The 23747-nt window shown below is 37.6% G+C and overlaps 1 protein-coding gene across 1 annotated transcript in view; it reads right to left on the bottom strand.

The window, feature by feature from the left end:
* The window catches only part of ap3d1.S (adaptor related protein complex 3 subunit delta 1 S homeolog), an 80413-nt gene that overhangs the window by 20308 nt on the left and 36358 nt on the right, over nt 1–23747 (bottom strand). Inside the window, exons 12-23 of the mRNA XM_018243643.2 lie at nt 21889–22034; nt 21003–21151; nt 20125–20355; nt 19161–19392; nt 17274–17419; nt 16122–16263; nt 13087–13158; nt 10185–10260; nt 9905–10104; nt 7621–7694; nt 807–972; nt 105–233 (exon numbers count right to left, since the gene is read on the bottom strand). Of these exons, the coding sequence (XP_018099132.1) occupies nt 105–233; nt 807–972; nt 7621–7694; nt 9905–10104; nt 10185–10260; nt 13087–13158; nt 16122–16263; nt 17274–17419; nt 19161–19392; nt 20125–20355; nt 21003–21151; nt 21889–22034 (1763 nt within the window). The remainder of the gene's footprint in view (nt 1–104; nt 234–806; nt 973–7620; nt 7695–9904; nt 10105–10184; nt 10261–13086; nt 13159–16121; nt 16264–17273; nt 17420–19160; nt 19393–20124; nt 20356–21002; nt 21152–21888; nt 22035–23747) is intronic.

Below are 23747 nucleotides of genomic sequence, written 5' to 3'. Positions count from 1 at the left end.
AAGAATAAAACCAGCCACTTACTTTACAGATCATGTCCGTTTAAACTTGTCTGTAAAAGCCTGGCATTTAAAAGCCAACTAATTATATGTCACTTATTGCTCACCTCTGATGGAGTTTCATTGACTTCTTCATCCACTGGCAACACCTCTTCCTTCAGTGGGGTTTCTTTCTCTTTAGTAGTGCCGGACATAGATTTCTTGTGCTTGCTCTTCTCTTCTTTCTCCTTGCTTTTCTACCTCAAATAACCATTGTGTAAAACAAAGGAAAAGTAATTAGTTTATAAATCCTTAAAATATATGCATGGATAGACATGCATAGTCTATTCTATTGTTAAAATTAAATTATATAATGACCATTTCATCATTCTGAAAATGTTAAACTTCTTGCTCTCACGAAGTTTGCTTTTGAACGGATGACCAGTAAATACTACCTAATTATTGGTTGGTATAGGGTACTGCACCTGGGTAAACTTTGTTGGACTCATTTATAAACACTGGGCAAATATACACTTCAGCAATAACCCATGGCAACCAATCACATTTTTGCTTACACTGTTTAATCTGCAAGTGACTGAAAAAAGCCAATAAGTGATTTGTTGCTATGGGTTATTCCCCATGTGTAAATGTGCCTATTGTTTATAAAGGAGTTTCTGTTATTACATAACCTTTTTATGGATTATTTATGATTCGAACTGTCACACTAAATTATATGTATATACTTCACTTATGGTTTAAGTATGCTTATCTAATGGGAAGGCAGAAATTGGCATTCAGAAATAATTTTATCATGTAGCCTTCACAATCACCTTTTTTTCCTTTTTCTTAAGTCTCTCTGACTCTATCTGCTTTTTTTCCTTCTTGCTCAACTTTTTGATTTTCTGGTCTGAAGTGGGCGTTTCATTTTCTGGGGATTTTTGAATCTCTGCATTCCGATGTCTTTGAACAGGAAGTTTCTCTGTGTCTGCTAGAGGCCTGAGAAAAAAACATAACTTTGTCAGTACAAAAAATTTATAGAATTTATATATATTTATGGAAAAAAAATTCTAACATTAGAAATTCTTATTGATTTGAAATGTAATTGTTTTTTAATTCTCACTTGATAAATTGGACAAGTTCCACCACACTGAACTAAGAAGCTTCTCTACCTGTCATTAGCGACTAAAACATGTAGTACAGGTATGGGATCATCCATAAACCCGTTATCCAGAAAGCTCCGAATTACGGCAAGGTCTTCTCCCATAGGCTCCATTTTATGTAAATAATCCAAAATTTTTAAAATGATTTCCTTTTTATCTATTATAATAATAAATATAACCTTGTACTTGATCCAACTAAGATATAATTAATCTTTATTGGAAGCAAAACCAGCCTATTGGGTCTTTTTAATGTTTACATGATTTTCTAGTAGACTTAAGGTTTGGAGATCCAAATTACAGAAAAGAGGCTTTTGTGATACTCACCCTTTCTCTTCAGAAGTCTGTGGGATACAGGGACCTTGGGTTATATTATTGACTACTAGCAGTCAGGACACTAGAGCAGAAGCTGACTCCTCCCCCTCATGCTCTACCCCCCCCCCCCCCGAGTGTACTGGAGGACTTCCTGGGTGGGAAGCCCTGTGTCCCACAGACTTCTGAAGAGAAAGGGATTTAACGGTGAGTATCACAAAATCCTCTTTTCCCTTACAGGTGTCTGTGGGACACAGGGACCTCGGGACATATCAAAGCTGTCCCGAAAGAAGGACGGGAGGAAGTGCGGCCATAGAAATTAAACTGTGGCCTGCATTACCTTCCTACCAAAGTGTGCCTCTGATGCCGCAAGACCTCAAATTTGTAAAATTTTGTGAAGGCATGTAAGGATACCCATGTGGCTGCCTTGCAAACTTGTTATGCTGTGGCCTGTTTCCTTTAAGTCCAAGAAGTAATGATACCTGTAGTATAATGAAATTTGATTCGTAATGGAGGGGTCTACCCCCTGGCCACATATGCTCTGCGAATTGCCTACTGAATCCACCTGGAAATTGTGGTTTTTGATGTAGAAGCACACTTGTGCATCCCAGAGTGTAACACAAATAGTGAAGAGGATGTACGAATCTCTTTAGAACGATCCAGATAAAATTTTAGTGCACGCACTGGGTCGAGAGAATGAAGGGCAACCTCTTGTGGAGACTGTGGGTGCGGGAATGATGGAATGGTGATGTCCAGATTAATATGAAATTACGATACACCTTGGGTAGAAAAAAAGGAACTGTGCGCAGGACCGCTCGTTCGGAGTAATGATACGGTGGCCGGCTCCGACACCCTGCATGCTGATTCGATGGCATACAGAAAAACCATTTTCCATGTTACCCATTGTAAGGGTATCAACGCTAGATGATCAAAGGGTGAGGCTTGTAAAGCCCTAAGAACAAGGTCACACCATCCATGGTGGTAAAGGTTCACTGTATGGCGGAACCGTACGTACTGCTCCCTGTAGAAAGGTACATATGTCCGGTAGGACCGTGAGCTTCCATTGGAATAATATGAAGAGAGCCAATATCTGGGACTTTAAATACGTGGGGGAGAGAACTTTATTCAGCCCATTCTTAAGGAATTCCAGGAGGTGAGGGACCATAAAGGTAGGAAACTGAATCTTATGTCGAAAACACCAGTCCCTATAGCAGCACCAGACCTGGTGGTAGGTTGTTGAGGATACCGGTTGGTTTTCTTGCAACTATCATGGTTCGAATGACTGTTGCGGAGAACCCCTTAAATTTTAGGACTAAGGTCTCAAGAACCATGCTGTCAAATTTAGCATCCCAGGATTGGGATGGAGAATAGGACCTTGGGTAGAATGTCTGGGTGAGACGGCAGGGTTCACCTGTTGTCCCCTGCTAGACTGATCAGCTCTGAGAACCACACTCTGCGTGGCTAGTAAGGTGCTATGAGAACAACCGTGCACTTTTATCCTCTGTATTACCCTGGGAAGAAGATGCAATGGAGGGAATACTTATCCGAGTTGGAAGTTCTACGTAGTGGTTAATGCGTTGAACCGCGATGGCAAGAGGGTTCCTGTAACAAGCCATGAACTGTGGGCGCTGTCTGTTTGATCTTGATGCCATAATGTCCAGGGTGATGGCCTGAAAAACTTCCTTGTATTGCGACCACTCCCCGGGTCTAAGGTCTGCTGACTGAGATAATCAGCTTGCCAGTTTTCCAGCCCCGGTATATACACCGCTGACAGAATGGTGTTTGTCTCTGCCCAAGATAAAATGCTCCCCACTTCCAACAGAGCTTGTCGGCTGCTGGTGCATGATTTAGGTAAGCCCCACTGTTGGATTGGAGTGGTATGGTTCGGTTCCCTGTTTGGAATTGCCAGTGTAGTAGTGTCAGTTTCACTGCTCTCAGCTCCAGGATGTTGATTGGCAGGAGAGATTCCAACTTTGACCAAGTTCCCTGTGCCGTTTGGTTCAGGAAGGCTTGCTGTGGTTAGGACATTCCACTGTGGTTCTGAGAGAGACTGACCTCTGAATCGTTCTCTTTTTGGTACCGGAACGATTACTTTTTCTTAAAGGAGTTTGGCGACCACGGGGTGGAAGGCCCTCTGCCTCTGAGGCTCGTTCGGGACTTTGAACATGAAGAAGCGAGGAGCGAGAATGAAGGAGAACTCTAGATGATATCACTGGTAAACTCTCTCGTAATCTCGTATATCTGTTAGCCAAACCTCCTGAAAGAGTAGCAATCTGCCCCCAACGTGCGACCGTGTGAGGAGAGGATTGAAATGGTCATTCTGAGGAGGACTTGTCGGATGTCTTGGCTTGGGTGCACGTATTTTGCCAGTTAGATTTGAATTTTCCCTGAAAACTAGACTTGGCAGCCGAGGGATGAGAGTTGTAGTCCCTGAAGGAGACCTTCCAATTTTTTTATCAGAGTCCTTAAATGAGGGAGCGTCTGGGACTGGAAGGGCAGTGCATTTCTCAGTGCTCTCTTTAGGAAAAGAGTATTGTCATTGAAAACGACGATTGGCTTGGAATCTCTTCTCAGGATGATCCCACTCAGCTTGGATAATGTCGTCTAACTGAGGATGGGCAGGGAAACAGGGCAATGATTTCTTTTCATGCTTAAATAGGGATTGGGAGGATTTGGTCGATGTCTCTGACTCGTTAATGTTGAGGCATTTTAGGACCAAGAAGATTAAATTATCCAAGGCCACGGAAGATGACTTTGGTGAGTCTTCTTCCTCTTCCTATTGGTCTAAAGGGATCTCTCCCTCACTGAGCGATTGTTCATCAACCACAGGCACATTAGTAAGAGACTCAGAGACCTGAGGGAGAGTTGCCTATTGAGGAATATCGGTATTTGAATTATACAATTGTCACAGAAAGGTTCTTTACACCATGCTGGCAGGCGTTTGCGGCTTTTAGAGCATGCCAGGTATTTGACCCTCGTTGAGGTTTGTTTGGCCCTAACAAAGGGTCCCTCTGAATTACCCTCAGCCATAATATTGTTGAAGTGTATGTTTAGTAAGGGTACTGTTCCCCAAATGTGAATAAATACCACCTAATGTGTGGCAGTATTCTGCACCGTTTCTCCACTAGAGTCTGTCTCCCTGCAGGGATGTCTCACTTTCTCCCCTTCTCACAAGCTCCCTGATGGCCGCCTTGTTGCAAACAGTAGCAGGAGTAATTTGCTTCTCCTCTTGGGTGCAGCGGCTTTAAGCCTGAGAACACCGTAATGGTGCAAAGAAATCCATCGGAAGTGACGTCAACGTAGTTTCGGTGCTTCTGAAGAAGGAAGCCTAATGCTTTCTGCTGTGTTGGCGTGCAGATGTTCTGCAATATGCCCGCATTAAGGAAGACAAGGCAACTGCACCCTGAGGCAGCATTCAGCAGTTTTGGCCAGGAAGAGGGGGGGGGCGTGCGGCTGGTGCTAACAGACCCTTAAAGGAATTGTTCAGTGTAAAAATAAAAACTGGCTAAATAGATAGGCTGTGCAAAATAAAAAATGTATCTAATATAGTTAGCCAAAAATGTAACGTATAAAGGCTGGAGTGATTTGATCTATAACATGTCAGTCTGAACACTACTTCCTGATTTTCAGCTCTCTTGGTTTGCACTGACTGGTTACCCTGGTTACCAGGCAGTAACCAATCAGAGACTTGAGGGGGGGGCCACATGGGTCATTTCTGTTGCTTTTGAATCTGAGCTGAATGCGGAGGATCAATTACAAACTCACTGAACAGAAATGTACCATGTGGCCCCCCTTCAAGTCGCTGACTAGCTCAGAGTTATAGAGCTGAAAAGCAGGAAGTTGGATTCTGGCTGTTTTATTAGACATCTGTTCACTCCAGCCTTTATACATTACATTTTTGGCTAACTAACTATATTAGAAACATTTTTTATTTTGTACAGCCTATCTATTTACACAGTTTTTATTTTCACACTGAACTATTCCTTTAAGCCCCGAGTAGACACCAGGTAATTTTTGGTCCTGGTGATACTCACGGTTACTTGTGTAGGTACAAGCATGCACTTCTCAGCAGGGCTCAGATGTGGAACAGAGACCCTAATGCTGTGGGGCTAGCTCTCTTAGGAGGCTTGCTAGCCGAAGTGCAGCAATCCCACAGAGGGAGCCTGAGTAAAGAGATTCTCTGTAATGAGAATACTTCAGGAAGAGCTCCTGTTGCCAAGACTTAAGTCTGGCCGCAGAATTGTAATGTCATTCTTGGTGACCTGTAAGGTCCACTACTCTCAGGGGTATAGCATGAGGGGGAGGATTCAGCTTCTGCTCTAGTGTCCTGACTCCTAGTAGTGGGTGCTATAACCCAAGGTCCCTGTGTCCCACAGACGCCTGTAAGAGAAATATCTGTTATCCAGAAAAAAACCCAGGTCGCAAATATTCTGGATAACAGGTCCCATACCTGTACTGTAACAATAAAATGAAAATATAAAAAAATCTGCCTTTGCATCTTTAGGTGTACACAAAGTTTTTTTCAAATAAATTAGCAGATCAGTAGTGTTTTATAGATGCACCATCATTCTGTGCTCTCCTCCCCTTCTATATAAATAAAATGTTCAAGTTGGGTTGCTGACTGACAGCATAGAGCTCAGATATTTGTCTATTGCTGAGTTTTTCTGTGTAGCAGAGTCATGTAAAACCATATTTTACACATTATTGAGCCAATTTATCATACTGTATAAATCACAGGCGATGTTGCCCATAGCGACTAAACAGCAATTAGATTTCAACAGTCACCCAGTAAAAAAAACAAAAGCAAAGATCTAATTGGTTCTTATGGGCACATTACTGGTGATGTTTGTTTCAAATGTTTTGTTGTTGCCAATGTCCAACAGATTTTCAATTTACTCAGAACTTTTATAACTTGGAATTTTGTATCCAAAAGAATGTCATTCTCAAAACAAAATTTCTACTCATATTTCAGTTGAATTTCACAGAAATTCAGGCATATTTAGAAAGTATATGCTGTCCTAAAACAAAAACAATAATTAGTTACCCATGGGAAATTATATATTTCTTGCTAGCTAACCCTCTCAAATTCTTTGTTTTAATTCTTTGCACTAACCAAACTGATTTTTCTCTGGGTTGTTCAGGTTTATGAGTCCTTGCATGGCAATACTATTTTAAACGTATTTAGAGTATAAAAAACACAACACCCTTCAATGTAATTGTGAAAGTAAAAGCAATGCAGTAAATACAAAAACCTTGGCTGTTTTTTCTGCAGCAACCCACATGGAACATTAGCCCAGATTACTACATACAGGATCAACGATCCTGCATAGAATGTTGGAATCCAGCAGTTAAAGCAGGAGTGCCTAAAAGGTAGATCGGAATCTACCAGTAGACCTTTAGCTGGTGATCAGTAGATCTCAAGATAATGTCAACAAATAGCTTGTCTACACCACCCTCCTATTTCATGCTTTTCATTCAGATATTTATTATGTTATGGTCACATAAGAACATTTTTTTTGTTAAACATAGCAATAAACATTTTCTCATAAATCAATATTTAAGTAATATTTTCTATGGAACAGAATGCTAACAATGCTTTTATGGATGTTGATCCTAATGAGACAACTTCACTAAAAGTAGACCTTGCATTATTTAAGTATATACGGCACTTCTCAGTTAACAGAACAATAACACCAAAAAATGCTGGCAAAAGGAAGTGCACTGTTGCTCTGCATTGGTAAAACTGGTGTCTTTTCTTGAGAAACCCTACTATATTTTATATAAACAACCTGCTGTGCAGACATGGGTGCAGCAATTTCAGTAGAAAAACAGTAGATAAAATAAGTTCTGAAGAATCCCATTGTATACTAAACTGCATATCTGTTATCTGCCGTGTATCCTGTGCGTTTTTCAGCTTTGAATGGCTGCCATTCAAATTACTCTCTATCTATATATTTAAATATGCTATATATAGCCAAGAGTGTTCTGTACTCAAAGCAAATAGCAAAGCAACAGTTTTTGTTGGAAATCAAATAAGTTATAAATTAAGAATGAACCAGCTACATAATGCATTTTGGTAACATTAGTAAAATATTTGAAATATATCTAAAACTTTCAAGAACTTTAGAACTGAGGATAGAATGTTTAACTTAATTACAGTGAAAAAGATACTTACTTATCCAAATCTATATCCAAAGCTCTGTAAGGGTCATTTGGGTCTTTGTCATCTTCATCACTAGGTAATGCATTCTGAAATGAGAAATTTCAACAGTCAAAACAACATGCTCAACCAAGGCAGCAGGCGGTGAATTAGCTTTTGGACACCGCAGTCTTCCTCAGGTTGCAAAGACCAGTTCATGGTTATCAATATGTATCTGGGAAAGCTTTAAAGCTGATTGGCACCTGGATCCTTAAACCTCATGTTGCATGGTATTTCCATTTGGCACACAGGCTTCCTGAACATGTATTCAGCTTCCAGTAAAAAAATACACCATAATGAGACAAATCTATGGAAATTTGTTTGTCTACCTTTCAATCTACTTTAACTGCACTGATGAAAAAATCTCTCTCTAATGAAATAAGAACTAGCAGATTGCATGGCTTCTACAAAAGTAATAGGTATGCCTGGCAGATAAGCAAAGTATACAGTTTTGTAAAGAATAACAGCAGAATGTGAAAGTGAAAACAAGTTTTTTTTTTCCATACATGCTAATGCATTGGGCAAACTGCACATTCTATTCCAAATCAAAAGAGAAAAATGTCTCAATTTTGTATTATTCCTTTACAGAAAGTGAAGAAAAAAAATAGCAATGTCTGCATTCGTCTTTACAAAGTCAAACATTCACTGTATAAACTGCCAAATGTTTCAAGATTTTGCATTCCTTTGAATCACTAATATTTAGTTATTTCTGAGAACTGCTGCACATCTGTGATTTCACCAACTTCTGCATTTATTGGTTTTGCCTCAGAAACAGCATTTTTGATGTCACCCACAAGTTTTCTATTGGATTAAGGTCCAGGGATTGGGGTTGGTCACTCCATAATGTCAATCTTGTTGGTCTGGAACCAAGATGTTGCTCATTACTGGTTTGTTTGGAGTTGTCTTGTTGAAACACCCATTTCAAGGGTATTTTTTCTTCAGCAAAACGCAACAGGATGATTGATATATTGAAACTGATCCATAGTATGAGCAATATCACCATATCAAGATGCTTGCGACACAATGCTTCACGGTCTTCACAGTGTACTGTGGATTGAATTCTGTGTTTGGGGGTCGTCTTACAAACATGTTTGTGGCCCTTAGACCCAAAAAGAACAAACCTGCTTTCATCAGTCCACAAAATGTTGCAACATTTCTCTTTAGGCCAGTCAATGTGTTATTTGGCATATTGTATCCTATTCAGCAATGGGACTTTGTAGGAGCTTCTTGCCAATAGATTGGCTTCACAGAGGCGTCTTCTAATTGGAATATTTTTGCTATTCTTCTATCCATTTGAATGGTAGTTTTCTACCACATCTTTCCACATCCAGGTTTTGGTTGCCATTTTAGAAACACTTGAGATCATTTTAGCTGAGCAGCCTATCATTTTTTGCACTTCCTTATGTTTTCCCCTCTCAAATAAACTTTTTAATTAAAGTACGTTGTCTTCTTAACAATGACTGCAATGACTCATTTTACCAGATTTTCAGAGAGAAATGCACTATAAACCAGCATGCACAAAATTTGCTGCCCTACTTCCTTAAATAAGGGCCGAAATTGACACCCGATTTTCACAGAATAATGACCCCACTAATTAAACGCCACACTGCTATAATTTGAAACAAGATATTATTTTGAAAACTGCTATTATTTGTAACAAGCCTCAAGTAACAATTTATTTACACAGAATCAGCAGCATGCATGCCATGACTATTGGGTATATTGGTTTTCTATTACTCTACTACACCTACTAGTAAATTATTTGCCATGTAGAAATAGAATTTCTACCAAAAAAATAATTATTGATCAGGTTAGTGATGTAGTGACTGCTATTATTCTAAACACAACTGTACCATTCTACCCGTATTTTTTTATTAGAAAAAAGTGTTCAGTGGATATTCAGTTAATTCTGCACTTAAAAAGCCTTAGGAGTTATTTGAAATCATAGCATTACAAGATGTAATCTATTCATCAAGACCTGTGTGCACACCTTAAAAGTGTGCACAAAAGAAACTGAAAGGACAAGGGGAGTAAAAAAAGCTTCCATATGAAGAAAGTACTTCGGAACAAAAGAGATAAAATAGCAATTTACTGCAGCTTCACTGCAATTCATTCCATATCTTAAAAGACTTTTGGTGTTCATTGAGTTCCATCAAAATCTACTTCGACACGTTACTGTACATACAAAAATCCCAGTTGGCAAGTATCCTGGCAGGGGACTAAATAATTGCAAATGCAGTTAAATCTTTAGCATTCTGACCTCTGGCATTTCCTCAGTGATGATATCCACATGATGGGCAGGAGTGATATCTTCATCACTTTCAGTATGTAGAGAATGGTGCCGTCGTGTCTTGCTACCCTTCTTAACTTTCTCCTTCTTTTTCTTTTTGTCCTTCTCTTGACGCTGCTTGCTCCTGCGCTCCTCTTCCAATTTTACATACTGGTCAGATATAGGCAGGCCTAGTAACAGACGTTAAAAATTAGCATACAGAAGACACTATACAATATCAAAAAATAAAATGAAAAAAGAATTTACCTACCAGGCACTTTTAGTGGAACTGAGAGATCAATTTGCACAACAGGGATATGTTCAACACCAGCACTGTCCTGATAAAGCTAAAGGAAAGCAGAAAACACACCACTGTAACATATGTAGAGAGATATTTATTTTGCAAACATTGTCCTTCGCATAAACATGAAGACATTGAGACTACCAACATAAGAAATTATGTTTGCTGTAGTTGTCCTGGTTACAGGTGTGTTTCATGTTTATTAGAAAAATAAGGAGATTTGGTTTAATTAAAAAACACAATCATTTTTAATATATCCACCTGCAGTGGTAGTGCTGCATATAGTATCTTTGATGGACTCACATCGCAGGGATGCACCCCCAATGCTCACTTCTTTGGACTCCTCTTCTCTTGTTGTTTCAGCTGTTCATTGATCTGATTGGTTGAAATGTTTTAGCCAATCCAAACAAATTATGCAAATGAGGGGCGCATGTGCAGTAGACATCAAAATTCTGCTTTAGCAGCACTATTGACTGAAAAGTTTTAAGAGAAAAAAAGTTTCCCATGACAGTATCCCTTTAAGAATGACGTAGACAGGACCATAAGCTCCCCATAGACGCGACGATTCTTCTTGCCGAACGACCGATTTAAGGGAAGCCCGACCAATCCTTCGAAATTATCGTGCGGTTAGTGGTATTCGAACGATCGTACATCTTACGATTTTTCGGCCGACATCTGTCGGGAAATTGATCGGCCAAGTCAAAAAGTCAAAAAATCTTTGTTGGTCCCAGTGCAATCTATCTATGTTTGCAGGGCCAAGCAGGCAGCTCCCCTTTGTTTTCCTGGCAAATTGGTCTTTTTAGTTGATGGTAAATTCGTACGATCGTTCTGAGAAGATCGTGGTCTCACGATCAGGATCTGATCTTTTAAAAATCTCAACATCTATGGCCAGCTTTAGTCAGCCAGGGTGTGTCCGATGCTGCTGACTTGGATAGAGAGTAAAATCCTAAGGATGTATGCAGCACTACCTTTGCAGATAGATATTTTGAAAACAAATTGTTTTCTAATTAAACCAAATTGTAAATATCATGTAAATGACTACTTATCTATTTAAAATATAATAAAGGTGAACCACCCCTTAAATTATTGCAATCAAAATACGGATAAATATTTATCAAGAATCGAATTTGTGAGTTGTGCAAGGGTTTTTCTACCTCGGATAAACTCTAATTTTGAATGTTGGGTATTTATGAAGAAAAAACTAATTGTCAAAAACTCGAATGAAAAATTACGAGGGAAAAACCTTTAATTATTGAGTTAAAGTTCCGAAAATACTTGAGTTGATAGAATTTATGTCCTAAAAACTCAAATTGATTGAGTTTTCAGATAAAAACCAAATTTTTACAATTTAATTTTCAAGTTTTTTTGCTTAATAAATTCCAGACATTCGAGTTTTCAAAAAAATTTGTTTTTGAGTTTGGGTGCAAAACAATTAAGAATAAAAAAAATCACATTACATTTTTGATAAATCAGTTGATGTAAATTCAAAAATACATTAATGCATAACTAAAGGTCATGCAAAGCTACATTCAAATGTACAATACAATTCTTAAGAAATAACATCGGTTTTACAGTTATTTGTAAAAGTAATTGTTACTCCTAGCAGCAGTCGTCTTTATTCCTAAAAGAACATTTATTTTTGGCTTTACATGCAAAAAATTAAATCAGGAAGCAAGACTTTTTGTAACAAAGGTAAAAATGAGACAGTTAAAACTAACGAACTACCAGGAAATCAATCATTACCCCCTACCAGAAATAGTATATTACAATACATTGCTTATTAACACAAACTTTGAATTTAAAAGAAAGTGATTTAAGGCAATGAAAATATTGTGTAATGTTGCCCTGCACTGGTAAAACTGGTGTGTTTGCTACAGAAACACTACTATAGTTCATATAAACAAGCTGCTGTGTAGCTTCTTTATATGAACAATTGTAGTGTTTCTGAAGCAAACACGCCAGTTTTACCAGTGCATGGCAATAGTACATTTTATTTTTATTACTTCAAAACACATTTATTTTTTGATGTTACTGTTCCTTTAAGTTTTTTAAATAAATCATTTATTCCTTTTCATTGATAAAAAGGGTATAGGAAAAAGTAAAAAAGTCTGTATTAAAACAATGTATTATTGCAAATGGAGTACAATTCTGATACTTTCTCACAAAGCAGAAGAATACTCCTTAAAATAGTTTTATTTCATGCCTAAAAGAATCCTTTATTGCATTGGATTCAGATGTTACCCATGGTCAAAATACAATGGATACAATAGAGTTGATAGAGGGAACACTTCTCCTTTAAGAAAGCTTATGAAGGAAGGGGTTGTTCAGAGGAATTCAGTAATATGTAAAGATTGGTTGATTGGTGACTAATGGGTCAAGGAATTTTTAAGGACTTAACATTTAAAGGAAATTGGTCTGTCTGCAGTTGATGCACAATTGCAGCTATCCATATACAAGGGATAACATAAATATTGCCTGACTTTTTTTTTTCTCTTTTCTAGATCTCTCCTTATAATATAAACTTTTTTGTGTGTGAACAGGATTACAAAAGGCAAAATGGTGTAACCACTGTAAACCATTTGTACTGGAACTTGCAACAAATAAATGATAAAAAAAGATGACCTCTACACTAAAACCATAAAACATTTATTTTACAGTGAAATGAGAATAAGCTTTATCATTCTGTATGTTTCTATACCATGGTTAATTCTAAAGTGTCCACACAAACTTACACACATCAAATATGACATATATAACACGGATTATAACCCGTCTACTTTAACAAGATACAGTAAGTATACAATCTATTGTAAAAGATAAACGATTAGGCTTTCTTACAGACATTTTAATGAGTAATCGGTGATTAATGTACCTTTTGCGGGGATGGAGAACTCTTTATATAAAATGGATTATTAGCTTGCTCTTCTTTACGTGCAGCTCGCCTCTAAAAACAATTTAAAACATTCAAAACATTAGCGGTTTTCAAATAATTGTTACAAGAAATGAGGTATTCGTGCCATACTCAGGAAACACAAGTTTTATTTACACCCAAGGACAGAAAAGCCTGTTTGATAACCTCCTCACACAAATTGATGTTTCACAGTATGGCCAGCTTTAAGGAAAAATATTTTTGAGATGAGCTCATTCAGTTGAGCTTATGTTAAAAAAAAATAAAAAAAGTACACAAACACTATTTGAACTGCTAAAAATAAAAAGATTTTAAATTTACGCAGACATACCCGAATCTACAGATTGACCATAATGGACCAGCCCTTAGGTCAATGGCACACCAGGCTGTTCCTCTGCATATGTAGATGGTAATGCAGATGCAGAAAAAGATGATCCAAAACAATCCACTCTCATCTGAGCCTTGCTGTAATTGTGCCTACAGACACAGCATCGGTCTGCAGACACACGCACAAAGAGGATATCAATGCAATTTTTCTTTTGCATCTAAATACACTCCTTGAAAACACATAGGTTGGGGCCATGTATGTCAGTGCATGTAAAGCAAGGAGCAGATCAGATTGCATTGGCTCTTTCTCTGTCTGCGTTTCTAAACAGAGGAAGAAATAGCCTGGTGTGGCCGTAGGCCCGTAGTTTCTGGCAACCCCTCGCTCATCTTGTTACACTGTGAAATGATGGTGCCTGGATCACTCTGCTTGCCACAGAATCTGTGCACCACTCACTATGTAAAACCTTCAAGTCACAGAATCAATTACTTCGCAATAGAACAAAGTGAGGGAGAGGCTGAATTTTTTAGATGAGTTAAAGGTACAAAAGGCTTCAGTGCTGCTTCTCTCAGCAATCAGCTCTTTCACCTGTCATCGCATCAGCTAGAATGCTGCATACTGTGGTAGCATTGTTTCATAACAGACGGGATGAAAGACTACAGTTTCCAGGATGTGCCATAAGGTCTTTACTCAAAGAAAGGCTAAACTATACCTCAGCTAGAAGAGCCTGTTAACTCTTTCTGAATAATTCAAAATACAGTACGTTGGTTTTACAAACAGTGGTATGAAACCACTAAATTTCTTCATTTAGTACAGATTTTACTCACGGAGCAGCATTCCCTAGCTGTGCTCATTATGCAAATGAGGGGCGCATGTGCAGTAGACATCAAAGTTCTGCTGTAGCAGCATTATTGACTGAAGAGTTTTGAAGAAAAAAAAAAGTTTCCCATGACAGTATCCCTTTAAGAATGACGTAGACAGGACCTTAGTCAGCCAGGGCGTGGCCAATGAATGAATTGTTTTCTAATTAAACCAAATTGTAAATATCATCTAAATGACTACTTATCTATTTAAAAATATAATAAAGGTGAACCACCCCTTAAATTGTAGCAATTAAAATACGGGTAAATATTTATTAAGAATCTAATTTGTGAGTTGTGCGAGGGTTTTTCTACCTCGGATAAACTCTAATTTTGAATGTTTGGGTATTTATGAGAAGTTGACTGAGTTGCTGTTTATGAATACATCATCAGGAGAACAATGAACATGAATAATGTGTATGGCAGGGTAGCAAAGAGAAAAAAATATGGATATGCATCTGGGCCTGGACAGCTTGACATCACTGATGGAATAATGAATTCCAACCTATACCAGAGATTTCTAAAGGAAAATGTCAAGATATCTGTCTGTGTACTGTATCTCAAGAGACAGTGTGTCATGTAGCAAGACAACAATCCTAAACACTCGTCATTTTACCAAAGAATGGTTAAAGGGAACTCCACTAAAACATAACTTAAGCTTTTTGAAAAGTAAACATAATTTCAAGCAACTTTGCAATATTCATCAATTAAAAAATATGCAGACTTTTCATGATTTTTAATGGTTTAGAGTTTAGAACAGTTCCCTAAGCCTAGCCCTCTGCTCTCCTGCTGATCTGTCCGACTACTTTGCTGAGCTGGCTGGCTACTGTTACTTTGTATCAGCAGCTATCTGTCCTCAGCCTGCATCCTGCAAACCCCACAATTCCCTGCAAACGTGATTTCAATAAGGAACAGAACATCAGAGTGCAATGCATTGTGGGTTATGTAGTTCCTGCATGCTGTCTGTAAGCTGTGGAGAAGTTGTTACAATTTGTAACATCAGTGTTTAGTGACAGTCCCTCCTTCCCTGCCAGGATGTTAAATGATGCAGAAATAAAAGAACTGTTAAACAGCTGGATTTCAGCATAGAAAATGGCATTAATTTGTACTTTTTGAAGAAACGGTAACTGTGATGGGTATATTAGGGGGTTTCTGTGTTATGTAGGAATCTTTATCAAATTTTAGTTTGGAAGCCAGAGTTCCCCTTTAAAGAAGAAAAAAGTAGATGTTCTGGAATGGCCAAGTCAAAGCCCTGACCTTGATCCATTTTAACTGTTGTGGAAAGACCTAAAGCAACCCACCAACATCCAAGAACTGAAGCTGTTCAGTATGGAGTAATGGGCTAAAATGCCTTTGATGTGCATCTGATCAACAGTTGTTGTAATTGCTGCACAAGGGGGTCACACCAAATACTGAAAGCATGATTCACTCTTTTGCCACACGCAGATGTCATTGTAAAATATTTTCAATAATTACATGACCGAATATAATAATTTATAATAGTGTTTGTGTGTATATATGTAAGCAACAGTCCCCATTATTATAATACACAAGTTTCAGTGAGTCACGTGACAGAAAATAAATCACTAGGCACCAGTTATAACTGATGACATCTCCGTTTATAACAATATAGTTTACAGGATACTTAGGTTTCTTGTGTATTTTAAGGATATCATTTAGATATAGAAATTGAAGCAATATAATTGTGAAAGATTTATAAAACAATTATTTTACTTATACAGAAAAACTTTCAATCCAGACACACACGCACACCCCCCCCCCCCCCAAAAGATTTAAATCCACCCTCAACATACTCTTGCAAGTTCCTCCTCATCAATTTCAGGTCGAGATGTTTTTCCATGAGACTGCTTCTCATCCTGGAAGATGGCTTTGGGTTTTTCCTCTTCAGATTCACTGTCTGATGGTGGCTCATTGATCCATGCCTCCAAGTCCAGGCTGTAGTAAATAGAAGTGAACACAATTAGACTCAACATACATAACTGCAAAACAATACCTGAAATAAGGACCCTTTGTTCTAAAAAAATTAATTCATAAACATGACAATTGTGTAAACCATGTAAAAACGTGATGTCCATTTTAAGATGCTAAAGGGGGAATTTGGCATCCTTACAGCAAGATCTGTAATCTATAAATCAGAGCAGTGTGGTAGATTCAGTGCTGATGAATGTGAGGTTACTCACTTGGGTTTTAAAACTTTGAAAGCCCTTTTCATTGGACTTAAGTAATACAAGTTCTTAAAAATCTAAAAGTACTTGAGGATAATAAACTTAGCTGTAGCAAGCAATGCCAGTAGTCAGCAGCAGCAAGGGCCAACAAGGTTGTAAGAGGTTGCAAAAGTGTATTTCTTTTCTACATAGCACTATTAAGTTACTGTCTAGATTATACATTACAATTTTGATAGTTAGTACTCTAACGGGATCTTAACTTCCCATGGAATTTCTCAGTTATGAAGGAAAGCTGGTTACCACAGCCTGCTTTATATTGGAGAAGAGGGCACTTAAGGGGTCATATGATCTATGCATAAATATATAAGGGGATCATGCAATAAAGCTTATCTTTATCTCCAGTAGATCCTTCCAGCAGCCATGAAGGATCCCCCTCTATGATGCAAATTAGAGGTGGCTTCAGACTTGGTTTTTCAACATTCATCTGGATCTGCTAGCAGTTAGGCAGGTCCAAAAAACTAAACTCCATGTAGTTGACTTTTTAAAACCTAAATGACCGTTACCCTAATTCATCCGTGAAACAGATTTCTATTTGTATTACCAATCATTCTATTCATTAGTAATGTATTAATTTAAACGGATTAAAGTCTTGGGAAAAACATTTGATACGTTTCAGTATCCAAAAAATCTACCTTTGTTAAGCTCTTTCGGAAAGTAGTAGAACCACATGGATGCTCTTGAATTCAGCACTGTTAAGGCAATATTGGATGTCATACATACCCTTCAGGAATAGGTACTTTTTTCTGAGCTTTGGGAGCAACAGGGTTAAGTTCCCCTGCAAACAATGCCATAACTTCTTCTGCTACTGGGACCTCCTTGGATTGTAGTTTCTGGATATATTTTATCAGCTGCAAAATGCATGATGCCTGTGGAGAAATCAGGCAGGGACAGAACATCAGACAAACAGTGATGGCTAAAATTCACAATAGAAGCCTTTTTAAACTGATCTCAACAACCATAAGGCTAACAATGTAGAGATTTTCTATTTATGTTTCAGTTCAATGTAAATGTTATCTGACATTAGTTTACCACATTCATAAACCTAATGAAGCTTTATAAAGTACAATTGTGACATGATCTGTGGCAATTAACAAGAAAAGCAGTATGAGATTTTTCTTCTGTTATCTAATTTTGTATTTATTAGTCCATTTTCAATCAAATTTAGCCTAGATTGGCCAACAGAGGGAGGTGTAATGTCAGTATGCAATAACATTGCTTACAATTAGCTTAAATCACTATAGAGGTATGGGACGTGTTATCCAGAATGCACGGGAGCTGGGGCTTTCCGAATAATGGATCTTTTTGTAATCTGGATCTCCATACCTAAAGACTACTAGAAAATTGTGTACATAAACCCAATAGACAGTTACTTTTTCCAATAAAGATTAATTATATCATGGTTTTGGATCAAGTACAAGGCACTTTTGGTTATTACAGAGTAAAGGGGAAGCGTTTTTAAAAATTTGGATTATTTGGATAAAATGGAGTCTATGGGAGATGGCCTTTCCGTAGTTTGGAAATTTCTGGATAAAGGGTTTCCGGATACCGGATCCCATACCTGAATCATTCTTTTGCACATCTGTGCTCTTTAAAACATAACAAATTTGGTGATTTTTAGATGTACATTTTAGTCAAATGTACACCCATTTCAGGAAATGGAAAAAGCTCTATTCTTAGGGGTAGAATTATCAAAATGCTAGTTTATTAATAAATAAAAACTCGCCCCCCCCCCTATATTCATTCCTATGGGATTTTTAGAACCGTATTCAACAAATGGAGACTTCTAACTTTCACCCAGTGATAATTACAATAAAACATGGGTGCGTTTTTTATCTATTAAGCTGTAAACACACATATTGATAAATCTGCCCCTAAAGCTGACCATAGACGTGCAGATTTTAGCCTTGTATCCGATGAATGATCGATCATCGAAATTTCCGACCTGCAACTAACCATTCAGATTAAATAAAGTAGTAAAAGAACAAATCAGACGATGTTCTGGCCGTGACAGCAAATACGAAAGTTATGTCCGACAGATACATGCAGAGATATTATATTATCTTAAGCCGACAGAAATCTTTTAACCTGTCCAATCAACTCAACGACCAATAGCCATAGTACAAAATATGTTGGGACAATCCACACATGGTCTGAAAATCTTTGTGTCTATGGCCAGCTTAAGTAGTAATTAATTCTGCATTGTGGTGTCGGTATAATCTGGATCATGGTCTTCAATATCACTGCAGTGACACAAAGAGTAAAGAAAAAAAATTGTAGCATTACAAGAGGTGAAAGGTTGGCAGGGTACAGGTTTATTTCTAAAACTAGAAGGTGTAAAAAAACAGGTGTATGGTGCCGTTTCCTGAACACTGCATTGAAGGCGAACAATGGGAATGCAACAGACAAAGGAAGAGAATGGAGTGAGATAATCACCACCTTTTTCTAGTAGGTAGTAATAACAGGGCACCCTGTTGCAGACAACGCACTGAGCCCATAATAAATAATGAACAGGAGCAAAACTTCTGCAATTCATCTACAAAAAAAATAAGAGCAAAATACTCAGCACTCTGTTGTTCTCTAGTTCTTAAAATCAATATCAGAAATTACCCTCTCTTGAACTTCCAGATCAGCATTTTGTACAAACTGGGGCAGTCGGTCAATCATGAGTTGGGTGATTTCTTGTGCAGCTTCTTTGTCTCCTTCCTGTTCTTTGTTTTGAAGTATGCAGGAGTAAAGTTTAACCACATTCTGAACATACACAGCTTGGATGTGTCCTGGGAGGGTTGTCACCTTCGGCCTTAACATAGCTTCTAAAGTCTGATTTGGCTCCAAGAGATGTCTGGAAAGAAAGGAAGAATAGGAGTTAGTTTAAGTACATCAGTAAGAACATTTCCTTTTCAATACAAAGGATACATAATCAAAAGATCAGATCTAAAATGTGACAGCAATTAAAATCATGATTAAAAGTTTATTTAAAAAAGGTAAATGGCATCTCTAAAAATGATTCTACGAGTAGCTCTACAGCAAGACACATTGGTAATACCTGATCAACCATATTTCATAGGATGGCATCATATAACAATGTTATGAAAAAGAGCCTCACATCAAGTGGTTAACGACAGTCACCAAAATAAAACGATTTATATAACTTTGGACATTTGGCTATATTCGCAGCAGCTACTCTACTTGACTCAACCAGGGGTTGCCAGAACAAGACATTTTCATTTCCAAGGCACTGCTACTGAAGGTCTAATCTCCCGATTAAATTATATTAAATTCAATTTATTGACAAAATCAGAATCTCTACTTAGTGCTACTTATTTAGCAGTTGAAAGTAATTATTATATATATATTAAAGAGGGTAGATGCAAATGTCTACATGTGTGAATTAACCCAGGCAGACTATAGTTTCCTTGAGTCTTGTTACTAGCAAAAATGCAAAGTGCAAGGCACCTTACCACATATCTCATTGTTTTATGAACAGTATCAAAATCATGCTGTAAAGGGCATATTTATCTAAATGTGAGATTGGTGTTCACCACAGAAAAACTTAAGTGGACTGTACACTTACTCTGAGAACTCTCCACAAATCCAAGCTGCTGCATACAAGACCTCACAAATGCCATTGCGCTGAGTGTTACTAGCTAAAAGGTGGGCATTGTCTAGCAGTGTAGCCATTTGAGAAACTGCAAAATTACGGATGGCCTTTACTCGAATTGCAACATCCAGCATCTGGGCAGCTATCAGATGACCATGACGTGTTCCCTCCAATCGAGTAAGCTCCACTAGAATGCTTATATACCTGCAAAATTGCGTACAAGCAATTATTCATAATTGTTCATAACATCAGATGCAATCTTTTACTAATTAGTTTGTGTTGTTGAGACTATTGATTATCACATACATACAGATCAAATACACAGTTTTGCACAATAATTGGTGCATGCATGTTTTATCAAATTACATTTTGCATGGTTCATGCATGGTACAAATAACACATGCTCCCAAGAAATAAACTAATTTTGCATATAAAACATTCTCTAACCTTCAGTGTGCAAAAGGTTTTTTTTTTTTTGTTTTTTTAACTCTGCTGCACTGGACTGGGGGCACTGAAGAAGCAGAAGACAATTGCTTTGTTGAGCTCACTCACAAATATCCTGGGCCGGTGCAGTTTACAGGAGCATAGCCTCAAGTAAGTGATTATAATCACTGAGGTGTGCCTAACATTTAGGATCCTCTGATTTCAATTATAATGACCAAGAAAAGTACCAATACTTTCATGATAGTAGTGGGACTTTAAAGCAAAACGAACAAAGAATGTGAAGTATTTACTAAAAAACGTATTGAAATAACATTTTTTTAAAAACATACTCATTTTTAGTTCCTCACGGCCAAATAACAGGTTGTAAAGCATTATCCCGGTATAAATAGAAGGAAAGATGAACTGACCATTCAAAGTTGGTGATATACTGGTAGTTTGACTGGCTGCAGATGTCAATAATTTTGGTGAGAAGCTCATCTCTGTATGCAGTACCCTCTGCTTTGTCTACATGGATCATCAACTTCTTGACAATCTCCATGAGATTTTTCTTAGATACCTATACACAGGATGTTGCAAAGATAAAGTCACACATAGATATGTCTCTTTATATAAAATAAGGCAAAACAGTTTTGAGAAGAAAACGAGTAAGATTCATGGTCAACACAAAATAAACTATTATATAAAATGCATTCAAGAGAAAATATAAAACAAACACTTGATGGCCACTTCATGAAAGAGCTCAGTATAGTCCAAAATAAAAGTTTAAATAGATATTTACTCCGCATAAAAGGAGCAGAATAATCACCGCCCCTTTTTAACATGAGTGCAATAAATAGGACATGGGTTGAATATACTATTTGCATATTGTTTTACACATTTAGGGTAGGGGCACACGGGGTGATTCGGGGAGATTTAGTTGCCTGGGGACTAATCACCTCGTCTTTGCGGCGACCAATTTCCCCAACGCCTTCCCTCTCCCTCTCTTGCGCTGGCTAAAATGAAAAATCGCCTGCGCTAAAGCACACGCGACGATTCAATTTTCGAAGTCGGAAAACTAATCGCCCAGTGTGCCACTACCTTAAAACTCTTTTTTTATTAATTGAGCTAAACAGAACAAACAGGGAAATTTATTCAGTAATGTATAGAAACCCCCAAACAAGCCCACAGATAGGATAAAACAGCATGCTATACAGTGTATCATAAGTTGAAAAGCATCAATGGATTAGCTAAATGTTGCTGTACTGGAACTATGAGATTAATTTATGGCTAAGTGCGCTTAACCCAGTCACGTACCATTCCATAAAGAAGATCAAGTGCTCGAAGTCTAATTGACTCATCCTTGTCATCCAGACATTGTAAGATAAGGTCTTTGTGGGACTGCACCGACTTGGGATGAGTTTTTAGGATTTTTGACATGGCTAATAAGCCAAGGTATTTCACTATGGAAAGAAGATACCAATTAATTATAGTCATAAGCACCTTATAATTAATATATTAGTAACTATTATTAATTAACTATTCAATTTGCTACCATTGGTTCTTTAAAGCCTACCTCCTAGCTATGCCTATATGGACACCATTCAATTGAAACGGATAGGAAAACAGCACATGTATTCTACTGTCATACAGACCTTTAAATGTTGCCTATACTGTGACAATGTTTGCTTTAAAAATCATGATATAGATTATGATTTACAAGTCGGAATCAGGAATTTATGTTTCTATAGAAGAACAAGCATAAACTGTAAGAGAACGCTCCAGCTCACCTTAACGCCTTTAAACAGGCGTTCAGTCCTCAGTGTCCCCACTGTATCACCATGACAAACTCGATTGTTAGACGGCACTTCTGGAAAAAGGCTTTATTGTAGCAGACTGCTGGTAGACACCCAACACGTTTCGGGATTACCTCCCTTAATCAAAGGCTTCAAGCCCGAAACGCATTATGTGTTCTACCAGCAGTCTGTTACAATGAAGTCTTTTTCCAGAAGTGCCGTCTGTTACAATAAAGTCTTTTTCCAGAAGTGCCGTCTAACAATCGAGTTTGTCATAAAGAAGAACAATACTTATCCAAACAGCAATTTACAATAATTTATTTTTCATGATATTAAACCACAACTCCAGCTGACAGTAGTGAGCTATACAGATTTCAGGGTTTTCTATGAGACAAACCACATGGTCTACATATTATACTCGTTGCCTGTATAACATATCTCAACGAGCTTACTAAAAAGTAGTCAGCTTAAAGTTCGTTATGTTCTGGATTTTTTTTTAATCTTCTTTATTTATATAAAGGTAGAGACAACATATTCTGCAGACGTTTACAGGGATTGTACATCATTCACACAAGTCCCTGTAGCAGTGGGGCTTACATTCAAAGTCCCTATCTCATTCTAACGCACTACAGCAAATTATATCAGTAAAAAATTAACTTCGTATATGTTTGAAGAATGGTGGAAAACAAGAGTACCAGGAAGAAACCCACACAAGCATGAGGAGAACATGCAAACTCATTGAAACTCATTGAAGATAGCTAGAACAGAGCCTCAGCCCACTGTGCTACTATGTTTCCCAAAATAATTTGCCTCTACTCTCCACCTAAAACTGTAATTCTTAGCAACACTCAATATACACTAAGCGCAAACTGTCAGTGGTCTAAAAATTATTTATAACTGAATTGCTATTACAATCAATATATGTCTATTGTTTACATACTCTGTACTACTGTAAAATTGTTGCAAGCCAGGTGATTAAGAGACCTGGAGAAGAGACTCCTGCTAAGAGTCAGAACAGAAAGGGATAGGCAGATGCTGCTTTCTATAGCAATTACATTTACATTACATTGAAATCACTGAAATGTTTTAATGTATTTTGGGAAGTTGCATAGAACTACATTTCTTTCATTATAAAACAAATTAATCAATTTTTGAGCAGAGGACCTCAAAAATTCAGTGGTTTTAAAGAGACTTGTAATTGTAATTGAGCTGAGGTCTTGGGAGTTAAAAATAAGCAAAGGAATTACATTTTAGGGCTGGGGTAGAATCATAATACACACAATGCATTACATCTCATTGGAAGGGATCTGCTGTGTTAGGGTATAGCACGGCAAAAAAGATATGAATGTGTTTAAATCAGAAAAGCATGTGTAAATCTAA

This window comes from Xenopus laevis, chromosome 1S (assembly GCF_017654675.1).
Source record: "Xenopus laevis strain J_2021 chromosome 1S, Xenopus_laevis_v10.1, whole genome shotgun sequence".
Lineage (NCBI taxonomy): Eukaryota > Metazoa > Chordata > Amphibia > Anura > Pipidae > Xenopus > Xenopus laevis.
This window is presented reverse-complemented; position numbering and strand designations above follow the sequence as displayed.